The 16,333-nt window shown below is 41.4% G+C and overlaps 1 protein-coding gene across 4 annotated transcripts in view; it reads left to right on the forward strand.

Annotated features, from left to right (window-relative positions):
* SRPX (sushi repeat containing protein X-linked) overlaps positions 1-10,500 on the forward strand; it is a 73,833-nt gene extending 63,333 nt beyond the window's left edge. For 2 of the 4 annotated variants that reach the window (XM_023202668.1, XM_023202667.1), the window contains exons 7-9: positions 2,793-2,926; positions 5,287-5,408; positions 9,944-10,500. In XM_023202668.1, the coding sequence (XP_023058436.1) occupies positions 2,793-2,926; positions 5,287-5,408; positions 9,944-10,127 (440 nt within the window). In that variant the 3' untranslated portion in view covers positions 10,128-10,500. The remainder of the gene's footprint in view (positions 1-2,792; positions 2,927-5,286; positions 5,409-9,943) is intronic. The other 2 variants (XM_023202666.2, XM_023202669.1) reach the window with 2 other exon arrangements.
* The last annotated feature ends 5,833 nt before the right edge of the window (positions 10,501-16,333 follow it).

A 16,333-nucleotide genomic window follows, 5' to 3' on the forward strand; every position in this document is an offset into this window, starting at 1 on the left:
TGTAGTTTCCTTTGTTCTAGAAATGTAAGGATCTTGTTTCTAAAGCCAGTACACTGTCATGTAGAGACAATATCATACCTGCTTCGCATCACTGGCATGAAAGTCACATAGACCTTGGGCATTTGGAATCTTTCCTCCTATGTAAAATGAAGAAAATAATACCTCATCTACCTCTTGAGTTGTTGTAAGGATTAAATTAGGTCATCTGTGGAACAGTGGAATAGAGCAGTGCCTGGTACAGGTAAAGCCTTATGCCAGCTCTTATTCCTGATGAACAAAAATTGGGTGGGTAATGAGTCTGAAACTTGGGCTAGCCAGAAAATTATGGATGTATCTCTTGTTTGTAGACTTCTCTTTTTCTCATTTCCTGGTACCCTTTCATCTTTATCCCTTTCTTTTAATTGAAGCCCCCATTTAGAGTTAAGTGACAGCGAGACATACATACCATCAGCTAAATGCCTGAGATTCTTCAATTTCATGTGTTAAAGTAGAAAGAACACACCTATTATAGACTCCCTACCTAAGGACTTCATGCCCACCATGTTGGCATTAAGGCCTGGGGTGTGGCGTCTAACAGGCTGCTAGACCTATGTGGTCCAACATGGTAGCCACTAGCTATATGTGGCTACTAAGCACTTGAAATGAGGCTATTCTGAATTGAGATATGCTATAAGTGTAAAATATATACCAATTTCAAAATCTTAGTGTGAAAAAGAATGTAAAGTATCTTAATTTTTTATATTGATTACATGTTGAAATGAAATATTTTGGATATATTGGGTTAAATAAAACATAAAATCATTTCTACCTGTCACTTTATACTTTTCCTTTTATTTGTTTGTTTGAGCTGGAATGTCACTCTGTCGCCCAGGCTAGAGTGCAGTGGTGCGATCTTGGCTCACTGCAACCTCCACCTCCTGGGTTCAAGTGATTCTCCTGCCCCAGCCTCCTGAGTAGCTGGGACTACAGGTGCGTGCCACCACACCTGGCTAATTTTTTGTATTTTTAGTAAAGGTGGGGTTTCACCGTGTTAGCCAGGATGTTCTTGATCTCCTGACCTCATGATCTGCCCACCTCGGCCTCCCAAAGTGCTGAGATTACAGGTGTGAGCCACTGCGCCCAGTCTCTTTACACTTTTTTAATGAGGCAACTAGAAAATTTAAGATTAAACATAGTGGCTTACATTGTATTTCTCTTGACCGGAGCTATCCTAGACTCTGAGCCCCTGGGGCAGGGAAGAGGGCAGGAAAGAGGGCAGGAACTGTGTATCACTCAGTGTGACATCCTAGTACCTAGTGTAGAGCTTGGCACATGGCAGGCACTCAGTATATAATGGCTGAATGAATTAATGTGTGAATGAACAAATACTTCAATGCAAACCTAAAATGTGAAATATGAAAACCAAGATTATAAATCATGCATGGCGTCTACTAGTTACTCTCATATTATTTCTTCTTTGGAGCTAAGCCTTTTGTTTGCCTATCTATATAACATCCTTCATTGACCTTGAACAGCTAGAATTAGTTGTCATTTATTTGCTTAAAGGGAAGACCTATTATAAAACTGCCTTGTCCCATGCCCTCTATGCCTGTGTTGCTTGCTCTGTGGCCTTTGTGCCCCACATTGCTTTGTCCCTTCTGCACCAAGGAGGTAGACTTCAGAGATTCTGAGCCATTCCAAAGCCAGCCTGGCCATTGCCCATTCTCTTACACTTCTGCCTCTCTGCACCCCTTTCCCCAGAAGATACTATGGTGCTTGGCCCATATGCCTTTCACATTCGCATCTATGTTCAAAAGGCTACTTACTGCAATTAAGTGGGTCTCTCTGTCTGAGAGCGTTTCTTCCCTGGCTATGAAAGCACCGTCAGCCCATGCACAGAGCCAGCCTGAAGTGATGGAGAGCTAGTGCCCTAGAAGCAGCCCTCAACAATGATGGAGCAATTGTATAAATACTCCAGTTCCCTCCAGTGGGTTAATTCTGGAGGTATGTTGTATATCATCTTCTAGGGTTCCCCAGTGGGAGTGAGTTCCAAATGCCCACAGCAACAACTTGCTTGATAACCAACTGGTATTGTTTTCTTTCCTTCACTGTCTCACTTCCTGACATAAGCAGAATAATGGTCCACCAAAGATGTCCACATCCTAATCCCCAGAACCTGAGAATATGTTACCTTACATGAAAAAAGGGACTTTACAGATGTAATTAAGTTAAGGATTTTGAGATGGGAAGAGTATCCTGGAATACCCAGTGGGCCCAATATAATCACAAGCCTTCTTATATAAAGGAGGCAGAACTGCTGTCAGAGTCATAGGAAGAGATGATGGAAGGAGAGATCAGAGAGAAGAGAGATTTGAAGATATTACAGTGCTGTCTTTGAAGATGGGGGAAGGGACTACTAGCCAAGGAATGAAGGTGGCCTCTCGATACTGAAAAAGACAAGAAATCAGATTCTCCCCTAGAACCTCCATGGGAGCATAGCCCTGCCAACACCTTAATTTTAGCTCCGTGAGGCTAGGATCTTTTCGATCCTGACCTGCAGTATCTAAAATAAGTTTGTATTATGTTAAGTCACTAGGTTTACGGTGATTTGTTACAGCAGTAAGAGGAAATGAATATACTTCCTCACTCCTCCACAAGTGCTTCTTGGGACCGCCTCCCAAATAAACTACTTACACTTGAATCCTTATCTTAGGGTTTACTTCTTACACAAATGGTCCTGTGTGTCATCATAGGCTCTGTTGAGCCAGAACAAGTAGAAGGTTTCTGACTCATGTGGCCATTTCTGATTACAGCCATGAACGTCAATGTGGGTGTCAGAACGGCAGCTGCACTTCTGGATCAGTTTTATGAGAAAAGGAGACTCCTCATTGTGTCCACACCCACAGCCCGAAACCTCCTTTACCGGCTCCAGCTGGGAATGCTGCAGGTGAGTCCTCGAGGCAGGGCCGAGGTGGCAGGGAGACCTTTAACAGGAAGGGCCCAGCCATTTCACTAAAAGCAAAGACCAGATTCAGTGCCTAATCCACTTACAGTGAGTTTCAGGAACTGGCACTTTAGAGCTACCACCATTCATTTCTGGTTCTGGGCCGTAACCTGATTAACATTGACTCCTTAGAGTTAACCCAATCGTTTTCCAACTAATGAGGTTTGCCTGTCTTCACCAATAAGTCTAATTGACATACTGTCCAGGCCTAGCCACAGAACAATTGTCTTTGCTGAACCTGTTCAGGATATGCCTGGCTGAAAGCAATCAATTAGCTGCCTGCCCAAAAGGCTGGCCCAAGAGATGAAAGGAATCCAGGAGCCCTCGGTCCCCACATTTTTCCCCAGGGAATTTCTTTGACTCTCAGAGGGTGACAGCCCTTTTTTTTAGCACATTGGTTCTCAACATGTGATCCATGGACTGGACCAGCAGCATCAGCATCACCTGGGAGCTTGATAGACATGCCAATTCTCAGGGCCCCTCCCAGACCTACTGTGTCAGAATCTACACTTTTAACAAAATCTCCAGATGATTCCTAAGCACTCTAAAGTTTGATGGGCACTTTTCTGGGAAATATGTCCTTCTCAACTATGTAAATTTTGTAGCTACTAAATGAGCAACCAGCATCTTGGGTGTGTGGGGAAGGATGACTAGAAACTATAAGGATCAAACTAGAAGTTGCTTGCTTTTGTCCTGAAGCTGGTTTGCAAAAGAGTGGCCAACTTCACTGAATACTAAAGAGGCAGGATGTATGCTGTGCCATGGATACAGTGCTGCACACTGTTTTTGAGAATATTTTATTCATTTGTTACAGTGGATAGAACTAAGTGCTTAAAACAGTCTTGATTTAATCAAGGGCTACAATTTACTTCTCATGTCAGCATTAACAAAATGTATAATAAGAATTCTCTTTTCACTCTTCCCACATACTTGAAGAATTGCCTGTGAACTCTGAAGAGCCATATAAGATTTTTGTGAGCTCCCTTAATAGTAACCAAATTCATTGCATCTTTACCCCCGGTCCCCACCAGCTTACCTCCCCTTGTATCTCCTTGTCCAAGCCAGGGGCCTGCTCTTCAGAAAAGACAAGCTTATACTTCTCTCTTTTGTGGGAAATTGGCATTGCAGGCTATATTCCATGATCATACATTTCCTCATCTGTTCTTATTCCATAGGAAAATGAATTAAGCCAAACAACTTGCTTTTCCTCTGTGTCAGCAAACTATGGTGACCCCTGGCTAGTTTTGGTAAATTAACTTTTATTGGACACAGTCACACTAATTCATTTGTGCATGATCTATAACTACTTGTGCACTACAATGATGGAGTGAAGTGATTAGGACAGAGGCCATCCAACCTTGCCAAGCCTGAAATACTCTCTGGCCCTTTACAGAGAAAGATTGCCGTCATCCCTTCAGACACTTGCTAACTTAACAACTGGTTGGATAAGATATTTAATATCAAGATGTTTTGGTGTGACCTCCTCTTCCAAATATACTTACATTTGCATTTTAACCAGAGCCTTCAAAGAAAGGTTTGGTTGACTTAGGCATTTCAGTGAGAGTAATACAAAAGCCTATTTCTAACTTTTTAAGCTTTTCAACCAGTTCTGTAACCTTATGCAGGGACATTTCAGTGGAATTTTGGTAAAACGTATTTGATGTTTTCATCTTTCAAGACCTCAAAATTTCTTTTCCCATTTAGCCAAATTCATCTAATTTGTCTTACATTACTTTTTTGGTATTTTTTATTTTTATTGCCATTGCCATTCCTGATGAGCCCTGCTGACACGTGGTTGACTGGGCCACATTCCCAAGGTTCTTGGCAAGAGCCAGCTTAGAGGCTTGGAACCTTGTATCCTCTTTTCCCCTGGGATTGGGTGTGGAGGGCATAGGGCAGGGGAGTGTGGAGAGTGGAAACAGGGCAGAGAAGTGGACTCTGGAAATAGAGTAGTCTTCTCTCCTGCAAAGAAAAAGTTAGAATCCTCTGGGGTGGTCTTGGACACTCTTTAGGAAATTTGACTCACTCAAGGTCTCACTCTGTCTGGAAATACATAGACTGCCCTTTTGCTTAGGTTTTCAAAATCCCACTGTCAAGCCATATCGGAAGGATTCCTCTAGGAAAGGTATTTAGGTTTTATAGCCACTAGCTTAACCCCAATTTCTCATCTGTTTTCAGTACAGTTCAGAGTGAGCAAATAAACTTCCAGAGACAGGCCAGTGCTACTTCTGTCGGTTTCTAGTTTGATAAGGATGTCTTTTTTAGCCACGCTCATATCTCCCGTTGGGTTTTCTTTTTCCCAGCAAGCACAGTGTGGCCTTGATCTTCGACACATCACCGTGGTGGAGCTGGTGGGTGTGTTCCCGACTCTCATTGGCAGGATAGGAGCAAAGATTATGCCTCCAGCCCTAGCGCTGCAGCTCAGGTAGGGGAAATTTCTGTTCTTAAATCTTATCCCCTATGAATGCACTTTTAACTGATTAGGTTCACTGGTTTCTTTCTATTCAGGATGGAGTTCAGGCAGCCTTCAATGTTTAATTGCTTTTATTCTGGGAGTGTTATAACCATGCTAATCAGCATGTTGCTGTTTGTTCAAATAAATTGTGCAATGGGTAATTACCAGTGTTTTCTTTTTTTGTTTGTTTGTTTTTTGAGACGGAGTCTCGCTCTGTCGCCCAGGCTGGAGTGCAGTGGCCGGATCTCAGCTCACTGCAAGCTCCGCCTCCCGGGTTCACGCCATTCTCCTGCGTCAGCCTCCCAAGTAGCTGGGACTACAGGCGCCCGCCACCTCGCCCAGCTAGTTTTTTTGTATTTTTTAGTAGAGACGGGGTTTCACCGTGTTAGCCAGGATGGTCTCGATCTCCTGACCTTGTGATCTGCCCGTCTCGGCCTCCCAAAGTGCTGGGATTACAGGCTTGAGCCACCGTGCCCGGCCCAGTGTTTTCTTTCTTACCCCCTCCAACCAACCGTTTTTGCTTCGTGCACGTGTGTGTGTGTGTGAGTGTGTGTGTGTGTGTGTGTGTGTGTGTGTGTGGTTGGTGGAGGAAGGATGGCTAAGAGAGGAGGACCTGAAAAAAAGAATTAAGCAATCCTTGGTCTTACTAGAAGAGCACGCATCCAATTAGTCTTTCCAGGCTTGGTCTCTTTTTTCTCCATTCTTCCAGAACACTTGTTCATACCTCTATTTTAACAATTATATTTTACTTTCATAACCCTTACAAAGTTGGAGCCGTGGATTTTAGTCTCTGAATAATGATGTATTAAAGAAGCAGAATTCAACAACCAAAAGATAGTTTCAGAATAGCCCAAATTTCTACTTGCATCTCTTGACCACTGTGAAATGGATAATTAGACTAAAGCAAAACTCCTTAAAATCTTCCTTTCTCACCCAGCCTTTTCAAAACCCATTCAGAAAATTCTGCAACAAGTTTTAAAAAATCATTGACACAGGATATGAGCAAGTAGTACTAAATAAGCAACAGCTTCATAAAACCTACTTTGAGAATATTCACCATAAATATTTAGATATCAACACAACTCTGTCTTAAGTTTTGTACCGTTCAACTTGAAATAAGAGGATTCATGAGTTCTCTTTAGTCGGCTGATGAATGGAGAAGGCTGGGTACACTCATATGCTTTTGTTTTTGTTATATTTTACTGCATTTGCATGTAGCACCTCCCCATACCGACTTCAGTAGCACATCAGTAGCAGAGCTTTCAAATGTTTGCTACTCGGTACCTAGCACGGTACCTGGCACCATGTTGGCGCTAAGTGGAGTAAATGACTCAAAATTTCATTGAAACAGCCTTACTATTTCCAGAGTTGATAACAGCTTTTAAAAGTATATTGTATATTTACAGTTCGTGTATAAATACTTCAAGTTGAACTGTACAAAACTTAAGACAGAGAGTTGTGTTGATATCTAAATATTTATGGTGAATATTTTCAAAGTAGGTTTTATGAAGCTGTTGCTTATTTAGTACTACTTGCTCATATCCTGTGTCAATGATTTTTTAAAACTTGTTGCAGAATTTTCTGAATGGGTTTTGGATTGAATGTGTCTGTATGTGTGTCATCTTCATAAAATCTTGATGTGTTTTTAAACTGTTGAATCTACTTGAAGAACAGAAAAATGCGATTAAAAAATACTTGCCATTCAGATTGTGTATGTTGGGGCTACCATAGACTTCTATAGGCAGAAGATGATTTTAAATACATTATATGGTGGTTCTCAAACTTTTAGCCTCCATCAGAATCTCCTGGAGGGCCTGTTAAAATACGTATTGCTGGAGTCTACACTGTAGGCTGTAAACTGTGTTTCTGATTCAGTAGGTCTCTGGTTATACCCAATAATATGCATTTCTAATGAGCTCCCAAGAGATCACATGGTGAGGACCACTGGCCTAGTTTTTTACCAAAGGCTTTACAGTTTTGAAATAGAACTTTTGCCCAGCAGCCTTCAAGAAAAGGGCCAATCTCTATTTTGCAGCTGGATGATAGTCCAGGTAAATGTCATGCAGAAATGATCACTCAGGTGCATTACCTAATGGATTCTGTGTCAGGCCGGCCTGCCTGTGTTATCAGACATATCAGTGAGAAACAAAGAGCTTGGAAGAACTTTTTCCCTTTGAATTGGAAAGGTTTTTTTAGACACCTTGGAGTCTAGTGCAGAGGAAAAAAGATGGTTTAGGCAAAGAATAGGAAGCGAAAGAGGAGAAGGAAAAGCATAATGCCTGCATAATCTAAAAATTCTTTTGTCTGGCTATAAGACTATTTTCAAATAGCACTGAGGCCATGATAAAACCCTTGAAGGGAGTCAACAGAAAGAAGAGACTGGGTCCCTGGGGTGGCAGGGTCACCACCTGCCTTCTTTCTTGCCCTCATTTCTTTTTTATCTGGAGGTATGATCTGATTCATGCTTTCCAGAGGAATTTTCCAGCAATCTCAAGGAAGACAGGGACCAAGAAAGCCATAATTTCTATACCCACATTATTCTTTGAGTCTACAGTGTTCCCTGGAAGATTTTCCAGGAAGAACTCCTTCCAATCTGACGACAGACACGTATGTAGCTCAGACATACTGTCGGCATCACACCTCATCCCCGATTTTGTGTGGTGTTTGATCATTCATCCCCAAGATTTCTGTGGTCTTTCGGCCCTAGTGGGATGCATTCCTGTGGCTGCTGCTAGCCTGCTGATCCAACCACTCAGCTCTTCCCATGACAGTTTTCCCCCTTTACATTCTGTGTCAGTCAAGGCACAAGACTTACACAGGAATGTGTGTGGTAGCAGATGGTGGCACCGTGGTGGTGGTGTGGGGGCGGGGGGTTCCCATCCTAGTCTCACAAGCACTATAAAAAAAAAATGAATGCTCCAATTTCTTATTGGTCACCCTTTCCCACAGGCATCAGCCACCATATTCCCTATTCCTCTGTTTCCTGAGAGCTCCCTGTGCCAGAACTCCTCCATGCTCCCAAAAGTAAACTCAATACCCTTCCTCTTAAAGATGCAGAGCATTTTATCTCTTCATTCACACCTTACGTTGCAGCCTATATTCGCGTGTTCGGAACTCATTAATGCACTTTGCAGTCATCTACTTCTGAGCTCCCCTCTCAGCACTGCAGGAAACCTGGCGGAGGCATTGTCATGTCCTCTTTTTTTCATTTCTAGTCACTGGGAGTGAATTTGCGATTTAGCTCCCCACTGGGATAAGATACAAATTATTCCCTTCTTCCTTGAAACTCCCTCTTAAAAGGCAGAAGAATGTAGTTTGTGTTTTATGTAATGATTTTTTAACCTTGATCTGTTTGTATGAGGAAAACGTATTTCACTTTAAATCCAGATGGCAGTGTATATTCTGCCTCATACACAATCTCAAAATATCTAAACTGAAAAAAAAAAAAAATCTGGAGAAGAGCGTGAGTGGGCTCATTTGTTCATTGGGCTCAACTTATCTGTTTGTTTGCTTTCTCTAGCTATTCTCATCTAAATATGTTTGTGTTGATACGAAAATCATATTTTTTAGTTTAAATTCTAGCGTGGTAGAGCAGAAAGAACACCAGACACTTGAAACCACTTCATATTCTTTTTTGGAATTATTTGGGGTACAAATTATGATTAACCAAGTCAGAATACATGGGGTATAGACCAAGCTCAATCCCTTATAACTCTGCAGTCCTGAGCTGGCCACTGAATAGGCCAGAACTATCATGCTGGGAAATTATGTCAATCAGCTTTACCTAGCCCAGAGATTTTCAGCCTTGGCACTATTGCTATATGGGGATAGATAATTCTTTGTTTGGCGGGGAGAGTTGGCTGTGCATTGCAGGATGTTTAGCAGCATTCCTGGCCTCTACCCACTAAATGCCAGTCACATCTTCACTCTCCACTGTGACAACCAAAAATATCTCCAGACATGGCCAAATTTCCCCTGGGAGTGGGGAGCAAAATCACCCCTGTTCATGATCACTGACTTAGTCCTAGTGTGTATGTGGTCATGCAACACTAGTCAGCAAATGTGGGCTTGGGGTTGATTCCAAACTTGGGGTTGATTCCAATTTAATGAAAAAAAAATCTGTTAGCCTTGTATGCACCTTGTACCAAATGTTGGTATATGGCACCATTGTAGGCCGGAAGTCTTCCTGACTATAATCTAAAACTAAAGCAGTGCTTTTCAAACTCTCATATACATACCAGTCATCTGGGGATCTTGATAATAATGCAGATAGTAATTCAGTAGGTTTGGGGTGGGGCATGTGAGTCTCCATTTCTAGCAAGTTCTCATGTGATGCTGCTGGTCCAAGGGTCACAGTTTGAGTAGACAGGGTCTAAAGGATGATTCAGTCCTTCATGGTATCAAAGCTTTCTCTGCACACGGTCACAGTAGGGCTCTGGTTGACCCACCAGGACCCTTGGGAGTCACGGTTTGACTTAGTCTCCTCTTTTCTTTGTCTGCCGCAGGCTGTTGCTGCGAATCCCACTCTACTCCTTCAGTATGGTGCTAGTGGATAAGCATGGCATGGACAAAGAGCGCTATGTCTCCCTGGTGATGCCTGTGGCTCTGTTCAACCTGATTGACACTTTTCCCTTGAGAAAAGAAGAGATGGTCCTACAAGCCGAAATGGGCCAGACCTGTAACACCTGACATGATGGTTCCTCTCTTGGCAGTTCCTCTTCATTGTCTACATAGTGACATGCACATGGGAAAGCCTTAAAAATATCCTTGATGTACAGATTTTTATTTGTAATTTTTAAAGTCTATTTTATTATGAGCTTTCTTTGCACTTAAAAATTAGCATGCTGCTTTTTGTACTTGGAAGTGTTTCAAAAAACTTATATGGCTGTATTTACTCTTTCTAACTTTCTTTACTCCATCATGGCCGGTTGATTTTGTAGAGCAATTAGAACCCATAACCATACACGGGCTATCAACATGTTATTCAATGTGATACCTAACTCTTTTCTATTTTGTTTTTTAAATAAGACTTTTATTAATAAAATGTTTTGGAGCAAATTTAGTAGAACTCACTTTGTTTATCAAGCACCAGCCATACTTGTTCAGTGTGGTCAGTGGTTTCAGGGTTGTGATTCTTAGTGGTGTTTTAAGAATGGAAAAAAATTTAATTAGTCTTTTAAGGAGCTCTGCTGAGCTGGGAGAGAGCTGAGCTGTTGGGTGTTCAAGTAGCCAATTAAAGCCACAAGCTGAAAATGAAAGAGTTAAGCCTTCAGTCACAGTGATGGAACAAGCAAGAGTTTAAAACCAGAGGAGGCATCAACTTCACTGTTCCATTTTCCCCTGTGGGACAGCACACTGGTCAAGATTCAAGTGGAGCAGCACAGATGTGGGATCATCTTTCTATTGAGGGAGCGCCGAACAAAAGGCTCTGGCAGTTTTACGGACCCTGGAGTCATGTGGTGGGGTAGGAGTGGAAAAGTCCTGGGTACTGAGGCAGAAAGAAGGAAAGTATCTTCAAATTTTTCCCCTTTTCCTTACCCCATAAGATCTCAGCAGAGGAACCTGAAGACCTCTTGCCCAAGGCCTCAGATAAAGGGCCTAGAAATGACAGCACAGGGCTAGGAATGTAAATATATGAAACAGTGTGATTGGCCAGGGGGTCTGAGTCTTTGACTGCAACACCCCACAGAGACTGCCATATGACTGGTTATGCACCAAGTCTGGTATGTGGAGGGCAGCTTTTCCGGTGAAGCCTGCCAGGTAAAGTGTTTGTCATCACCTATGGTCAGGCCTGAAAAAATCACATATTGGTTTTTAACCAGTAGCCAGACTCCTCAATTCTCCCATGCAAACCTTGAAGTTTTTCCTCCATTTTCAGAAGATCAGTTTGGTTCACAATCTATTCCTAAGCAAAATAACTAAGTGAATGATATTTCCCACTGAAAATCTTGCAGAAGTTTTCTGTGTACCTTTTGGACCTTATAGAAACAATAGATAAATTCTAACATACAGAGATTTAACACAGAAAGCAGATTTAACAATTTCTTTTTTAAAAAATATTAGGCAGGGCGATTGCTGAACTGCCAATAGGTTTACACTCTATTTACAAGCTTGATTTTGTTCACAAAGCATACTAGAAGCCACTTTTTGACTTCTGTTTTCTTCAGATATATCAGAAACGTCATGGCATGGCTCATAGAGGAATGTCAAATAGTGAGCAATTGGAAACCATGAAAAGTTCAAGAGGGGTGGGAAGAGGGTGAGGGATAAAAGACTACAAATTGGGTTCAGTATACACTGCTCAGGTGATGGGTGCACCAAAATCTCACAAATCACCACTAAATAACTTACTCGTGTAACCAAATAACCACATATTCTCCAAAAACTTATGGAAATAAAAGGAAAAAAGAAAAGTTCAAGAGGTCATTTGTCGCAATTAAGCAAGCATATATCTGCCTCTACCTGTGTTAAAGCTCTCTTGTCTTTGACAAGTCAGCCTGTGCCCTTTGCCCCATATCCTGAAAGGTTCAAGCCTTGAAGATGAGCTGACATTTAAGGAACTACTTGGATTTCTTCAAACCAATTTACCTGATGACTTGGAATATTGCAAGCACTTTTCCCAATAAGATCAACAGACTATTTGAAGATCAATGAATGCACTATGGTATTTTAAAAATAAATACCCTGCATCAAAATTTGGGGACATTTCTAAAGATTAATTAATAGCCTTTCTCCAGAGAACCAGTTTCCCACTGGAAATCTTGCAGAACTTTTCTATGCACCTTTTGGACCTCATAAAAACAAACAAACAAAAACACAATTCCTAGTTCTGCTTGCTCACAGTTTGGTACTGCAGAACTTCTACCATGCATGTGTGCGCGCGTGCGTGTGTGTGTGTGTGTGTGTGTAGGGAAGAGGGAGGCAGTTAAATGGGCTGAACTCAAATGGAAAACTGTCTCCAGTAGATAACAGCTGAAATCTCAGTTCAGTTCTTTTAAACTTAGTTGGACTGCTTGGAATCTGCCTCCACTCCTAGTCTGCACATGTATGGTTCGGTGATCAATCAGAAATTTAGGCAGCCTACATACAGAATTTAGGGCTCCCCTTGTCAGACTCTCTCCCTTCTGAGATTTTGCTTCTCACTCTTCAGTTGCTATGGTTGCCCTTCCTGTCTCCTCAGGTTTGTTAAGCCAGTAAGACTGCAGACTTTCTGTCTTCATTTAAGCCTCCTCTACCTTCAACTGCAGCATGGTGCATACTACAACCTGCCCTTAGGCAAAATTTTTTTAAAAAAACTGATGATTAATCAAGTTTATTTGCCTTCCAAGTGATGACTGCACTCCGGTATCTGTCTGCTTTTTGGCCTCTCTCCAATGTCTTCAGGTAGTGTGTGCATACAAAAATATATACCTATCTATTTATATATAATATATACACACATACATACATTATATAAATGTATTTTAAAAATTTTTGCCTAAGGGCAGATTGTAGTGTATACACACACACACACACACACAAATATATATATATATCCAGATATAGTTGTTGTCTGTGGGAGGTTAGTCCAATAGGAACTGTTATTAGAAATCTAGTAGTGAAGGATGAACTAGAAGGTGGAAGAGTCTGTGTAATCCATTCACAGATAACTTTTTTTTTGCAGATTTACCTCTACAAACTCTCAACTCCTGAGCTTAGATCATTGGCGTGGGCAATGAAGGAGAGGAAAGGCAGTGCACACTGAAGCAAAGATTAATGCTCAGGATGTTGATACCTATACTATTCCTGCAGTAAAAAAAATCAGTGTCTTAAAACAACAAACATATTATCTCTCACAATTTCTGTGGGTCAGGGATTTGGGAACAACTTAGCTGGCCTATTCTGGTTTGGAGTCTCTTGAGATTGCTGTCATGTCTTGGCTGGGACTGCAGTCAAAGGATTGAATGGGGCTGGAGGATCTGCTTCTATGGTGGCTCACTCACATGACTGGTAAGTTGGTTCTGGTTGTTGGAAGAGATCTCTGTTTGTCTCCACATGGATTTCTCTGCAGAGCGTTGCAGGAATGTTCTCATAACATGGTACTTGGCGTCCTCTGGTAGAAGTGATCCAAGAAAAAGCAAAGTGGAAGAGACAACATCTTTTATGACATAGTCTCAAAAGACACACACTGTTACTTCCGCAGTATCCTGTTGATCCAACAGATCAGCCCTATTCAGTGGGGAAGAGGACAACACAATAGGATGGATACTAAGCGATAAAGATCACTGGGACCTATTTTGAAGGCTAGCTTCTGCTGGTTCCCATAGCTGCTGACAACTTCTTAACTGGGGACATGGCTATTTATTTATTTATTGGTATAAATTTAGAGGGTACAAGTGAAATTTTGTGACATGGATACATTGCATAGGGGTGAAGTCTAGGCTTTTGGTATCATTATCACCCAAATACTGTACACATGATATCCATTAAGTAATTTCTCATTTCTCATCCCCACACACCCTTACCCTTCTGAAACTCTACTATTATTCCACACTCTATGTCCATGTGTACACATTATTTAGCTCCCACTTATGAGAACATATAGTATTTGACTTTCTGTTTCTGAGTTAGTTTACTTAATGGCCTCCAGTTCCATCTATGTTGCTGCAAAGGACATGATTTCATTATTTTTGTTATGGCTGAGTAGTATTCCATTTGTGTGTGTGTGGGCGGGGGGGATCACATTTTCTCTATCCAATCATCTGTTGATGCACACTTAGATTGATTCCATATCTTTGCTCTTGTGAATAGTGCAGCTGTAAACATACAAGTGCAAGTGTCTTTTTGTATAATGATTTCTTTTCCTTTGGGTATATACGCAGGGGTGGGATTGCTGGATCAAATGGTAGTTCTATTTTTAGTTCTTTGAGAAATCTCCATATTGTTTTCCATACAGGTTGGACTAATTTACAATTCCACCAACAATGTATAAGGATTCCTTTCTCTCTACATCCTCATTAACATCTTTTATTTTTTTGACATTTTAATAATGAGGGACATGGCTTCTTTATGGTAGAAAACATGGAGTAGTTCTAGAACAAACAAATATAATTGTGGCTTCCCAAATTGGTAGGAAAATTCCCAATTTTACAGCTTCTTAGCAGCTCCCTTGGGAGTCCCAGGTGGTTTAGGGACTTTTTTATGGAAAGTCAGCATAAAGTCTATTTCTTTAGCCTTCCACTCTAGATAAGAACAAAATCCTTTCTCTTTGAACTAGCTTGCAATGACTCTATTCTCTGTAATTAAGTCCTGAATGATACAGACAATAAAATTAAAAATGTAGTCTTGAAACACTGGATTTCTTGGACTTCTCTTCCTTGCAATTCCACAGTTAATAGTAATATCAAGCACCTCTTGAAGACATATCTTATAAGTCATGATAAAATCATTCAGTACAACTGACCATTTTTCTTCAGCAATGCTTAGTCACACAGATTGAGGAAGAGAGAAGGCATACTGAAAGACTAATCTAGGGGTAGATGGTTGTGACAAAGGTATGGTGGCAGGACAAGGGGAGGGAGTTGATTGTAGTATTGACAAAATGGATTGTGCGATTACACACAAGGACAAGAATTAGTCTAAAAAGAAACTCAGGAGGCTGAGGCAGGAGAACGGCGTGGACCCGGGAGGTGGAGCTTTCAGTGAGCCGAGATTGCGCCACTGCACTCCAGCCTGGGAGACAGAGCGAGACTCCATCTCAACAAAAACAAAACAAAACAAAAAAACAGTAGTGGCACTGACATATTCAAAGAATATAGGGAAAGGCTAATGATCCTAATGTGGTTTAAGAGTGAATATAATCAGTATAAAGATATGAGAGATTTGGAAGAGAGAAAGAAAATATTGAAATTGTGATGTTTGGAAGTTGAATAAATTATCCATATGGGTGATGTGGATACTGGCAAGAGTTAAGGCAAAGGAGATAAGTGAGAGTCAAATTCCAAGGATATATACAGTGGAGGAGATAACTGTGTATAGATAGGTGACTGTAAGGAGAGCATGATGGAAAGTGATACGGTAGATGGCAGGATTCTCAGAGAAGGTTTTTTGCTCAGATTAGGAAAGAATGATCAATTTAGAAGGAGCTGTGGGGAATTGAGCAGATGTTGACATTACCTCTCAACCAAGAGATATTAGAGTATGAAAGAGCAACCTGCTGTAAGAAAAGAGACAAAGAGGAAAACAAGCATTTACTCAAGAATATTTTGAAAAGATACTAAAGCTATAGGAAGGTGCTATGGTTTGGATATATGACTCCTCTAAATCTCATGTTGATATTTGATTCCCAGTGTTGAAAGTGGGGTCTAATGCGAGATGTTTGGGTCATAGGGACACATCCCTCCTGAATGGCTTGGTGCCATCCTGGCAGTAAGGAGTGAGTTGTTCCTCTGTTAGTTCCTGTGAGAATTCCCCTGAGAACTTGTCATCAAAAAGAGCCTCCAACTGCACTCCCCTCTCCCTTGCTTCCTGTCTTTCCATGTATTCTCTGTACATACCAAGTCCCCTTTACCTTCCTCCATGAGTGGAAGCAGCATGAGGCCCTCATCAGAAGCAGATGCTAGCTGTATGCTTCTTGTACAGTCTGCAGGACCATGAACCAAGTAAACCTCTTTTCTTTATAAATTACCCAGCCTCACCTATTCCTTTATAGCAACACAAATGGACTAAGACAAAAGGTCACTTTACTATGAAATGTGTATGTGTGTGTGTGTGTGTGTGTGTGTGTGTGTGTGTGTGGCAATAGTTCAGAGGCATCAAAGTCTGGAAGAGAGTTGAGCTGGGAGACACTCAGAGCAGTATGAGAATGAGACAACAACAAGACCAGTGAGGGAGATAGCTCATGTCTGTAACTGGAG

The sequence above is a fragment of the Piliocolobus tephrosceles genome, chromosome 12 (genome assembly GCF_002776525.5).
Source record: "Piliocolobus tephrosceles isolate RC106 chromosome 12, ASM277652v3, whole genome shotgun sequence".
Lineage (NCBI taxonomy): Eukaryota > Metazoa > Chordata > Mammalia > Primates > Cercopithecidae > Piliocolobus > Piliocolobus tephrosceles.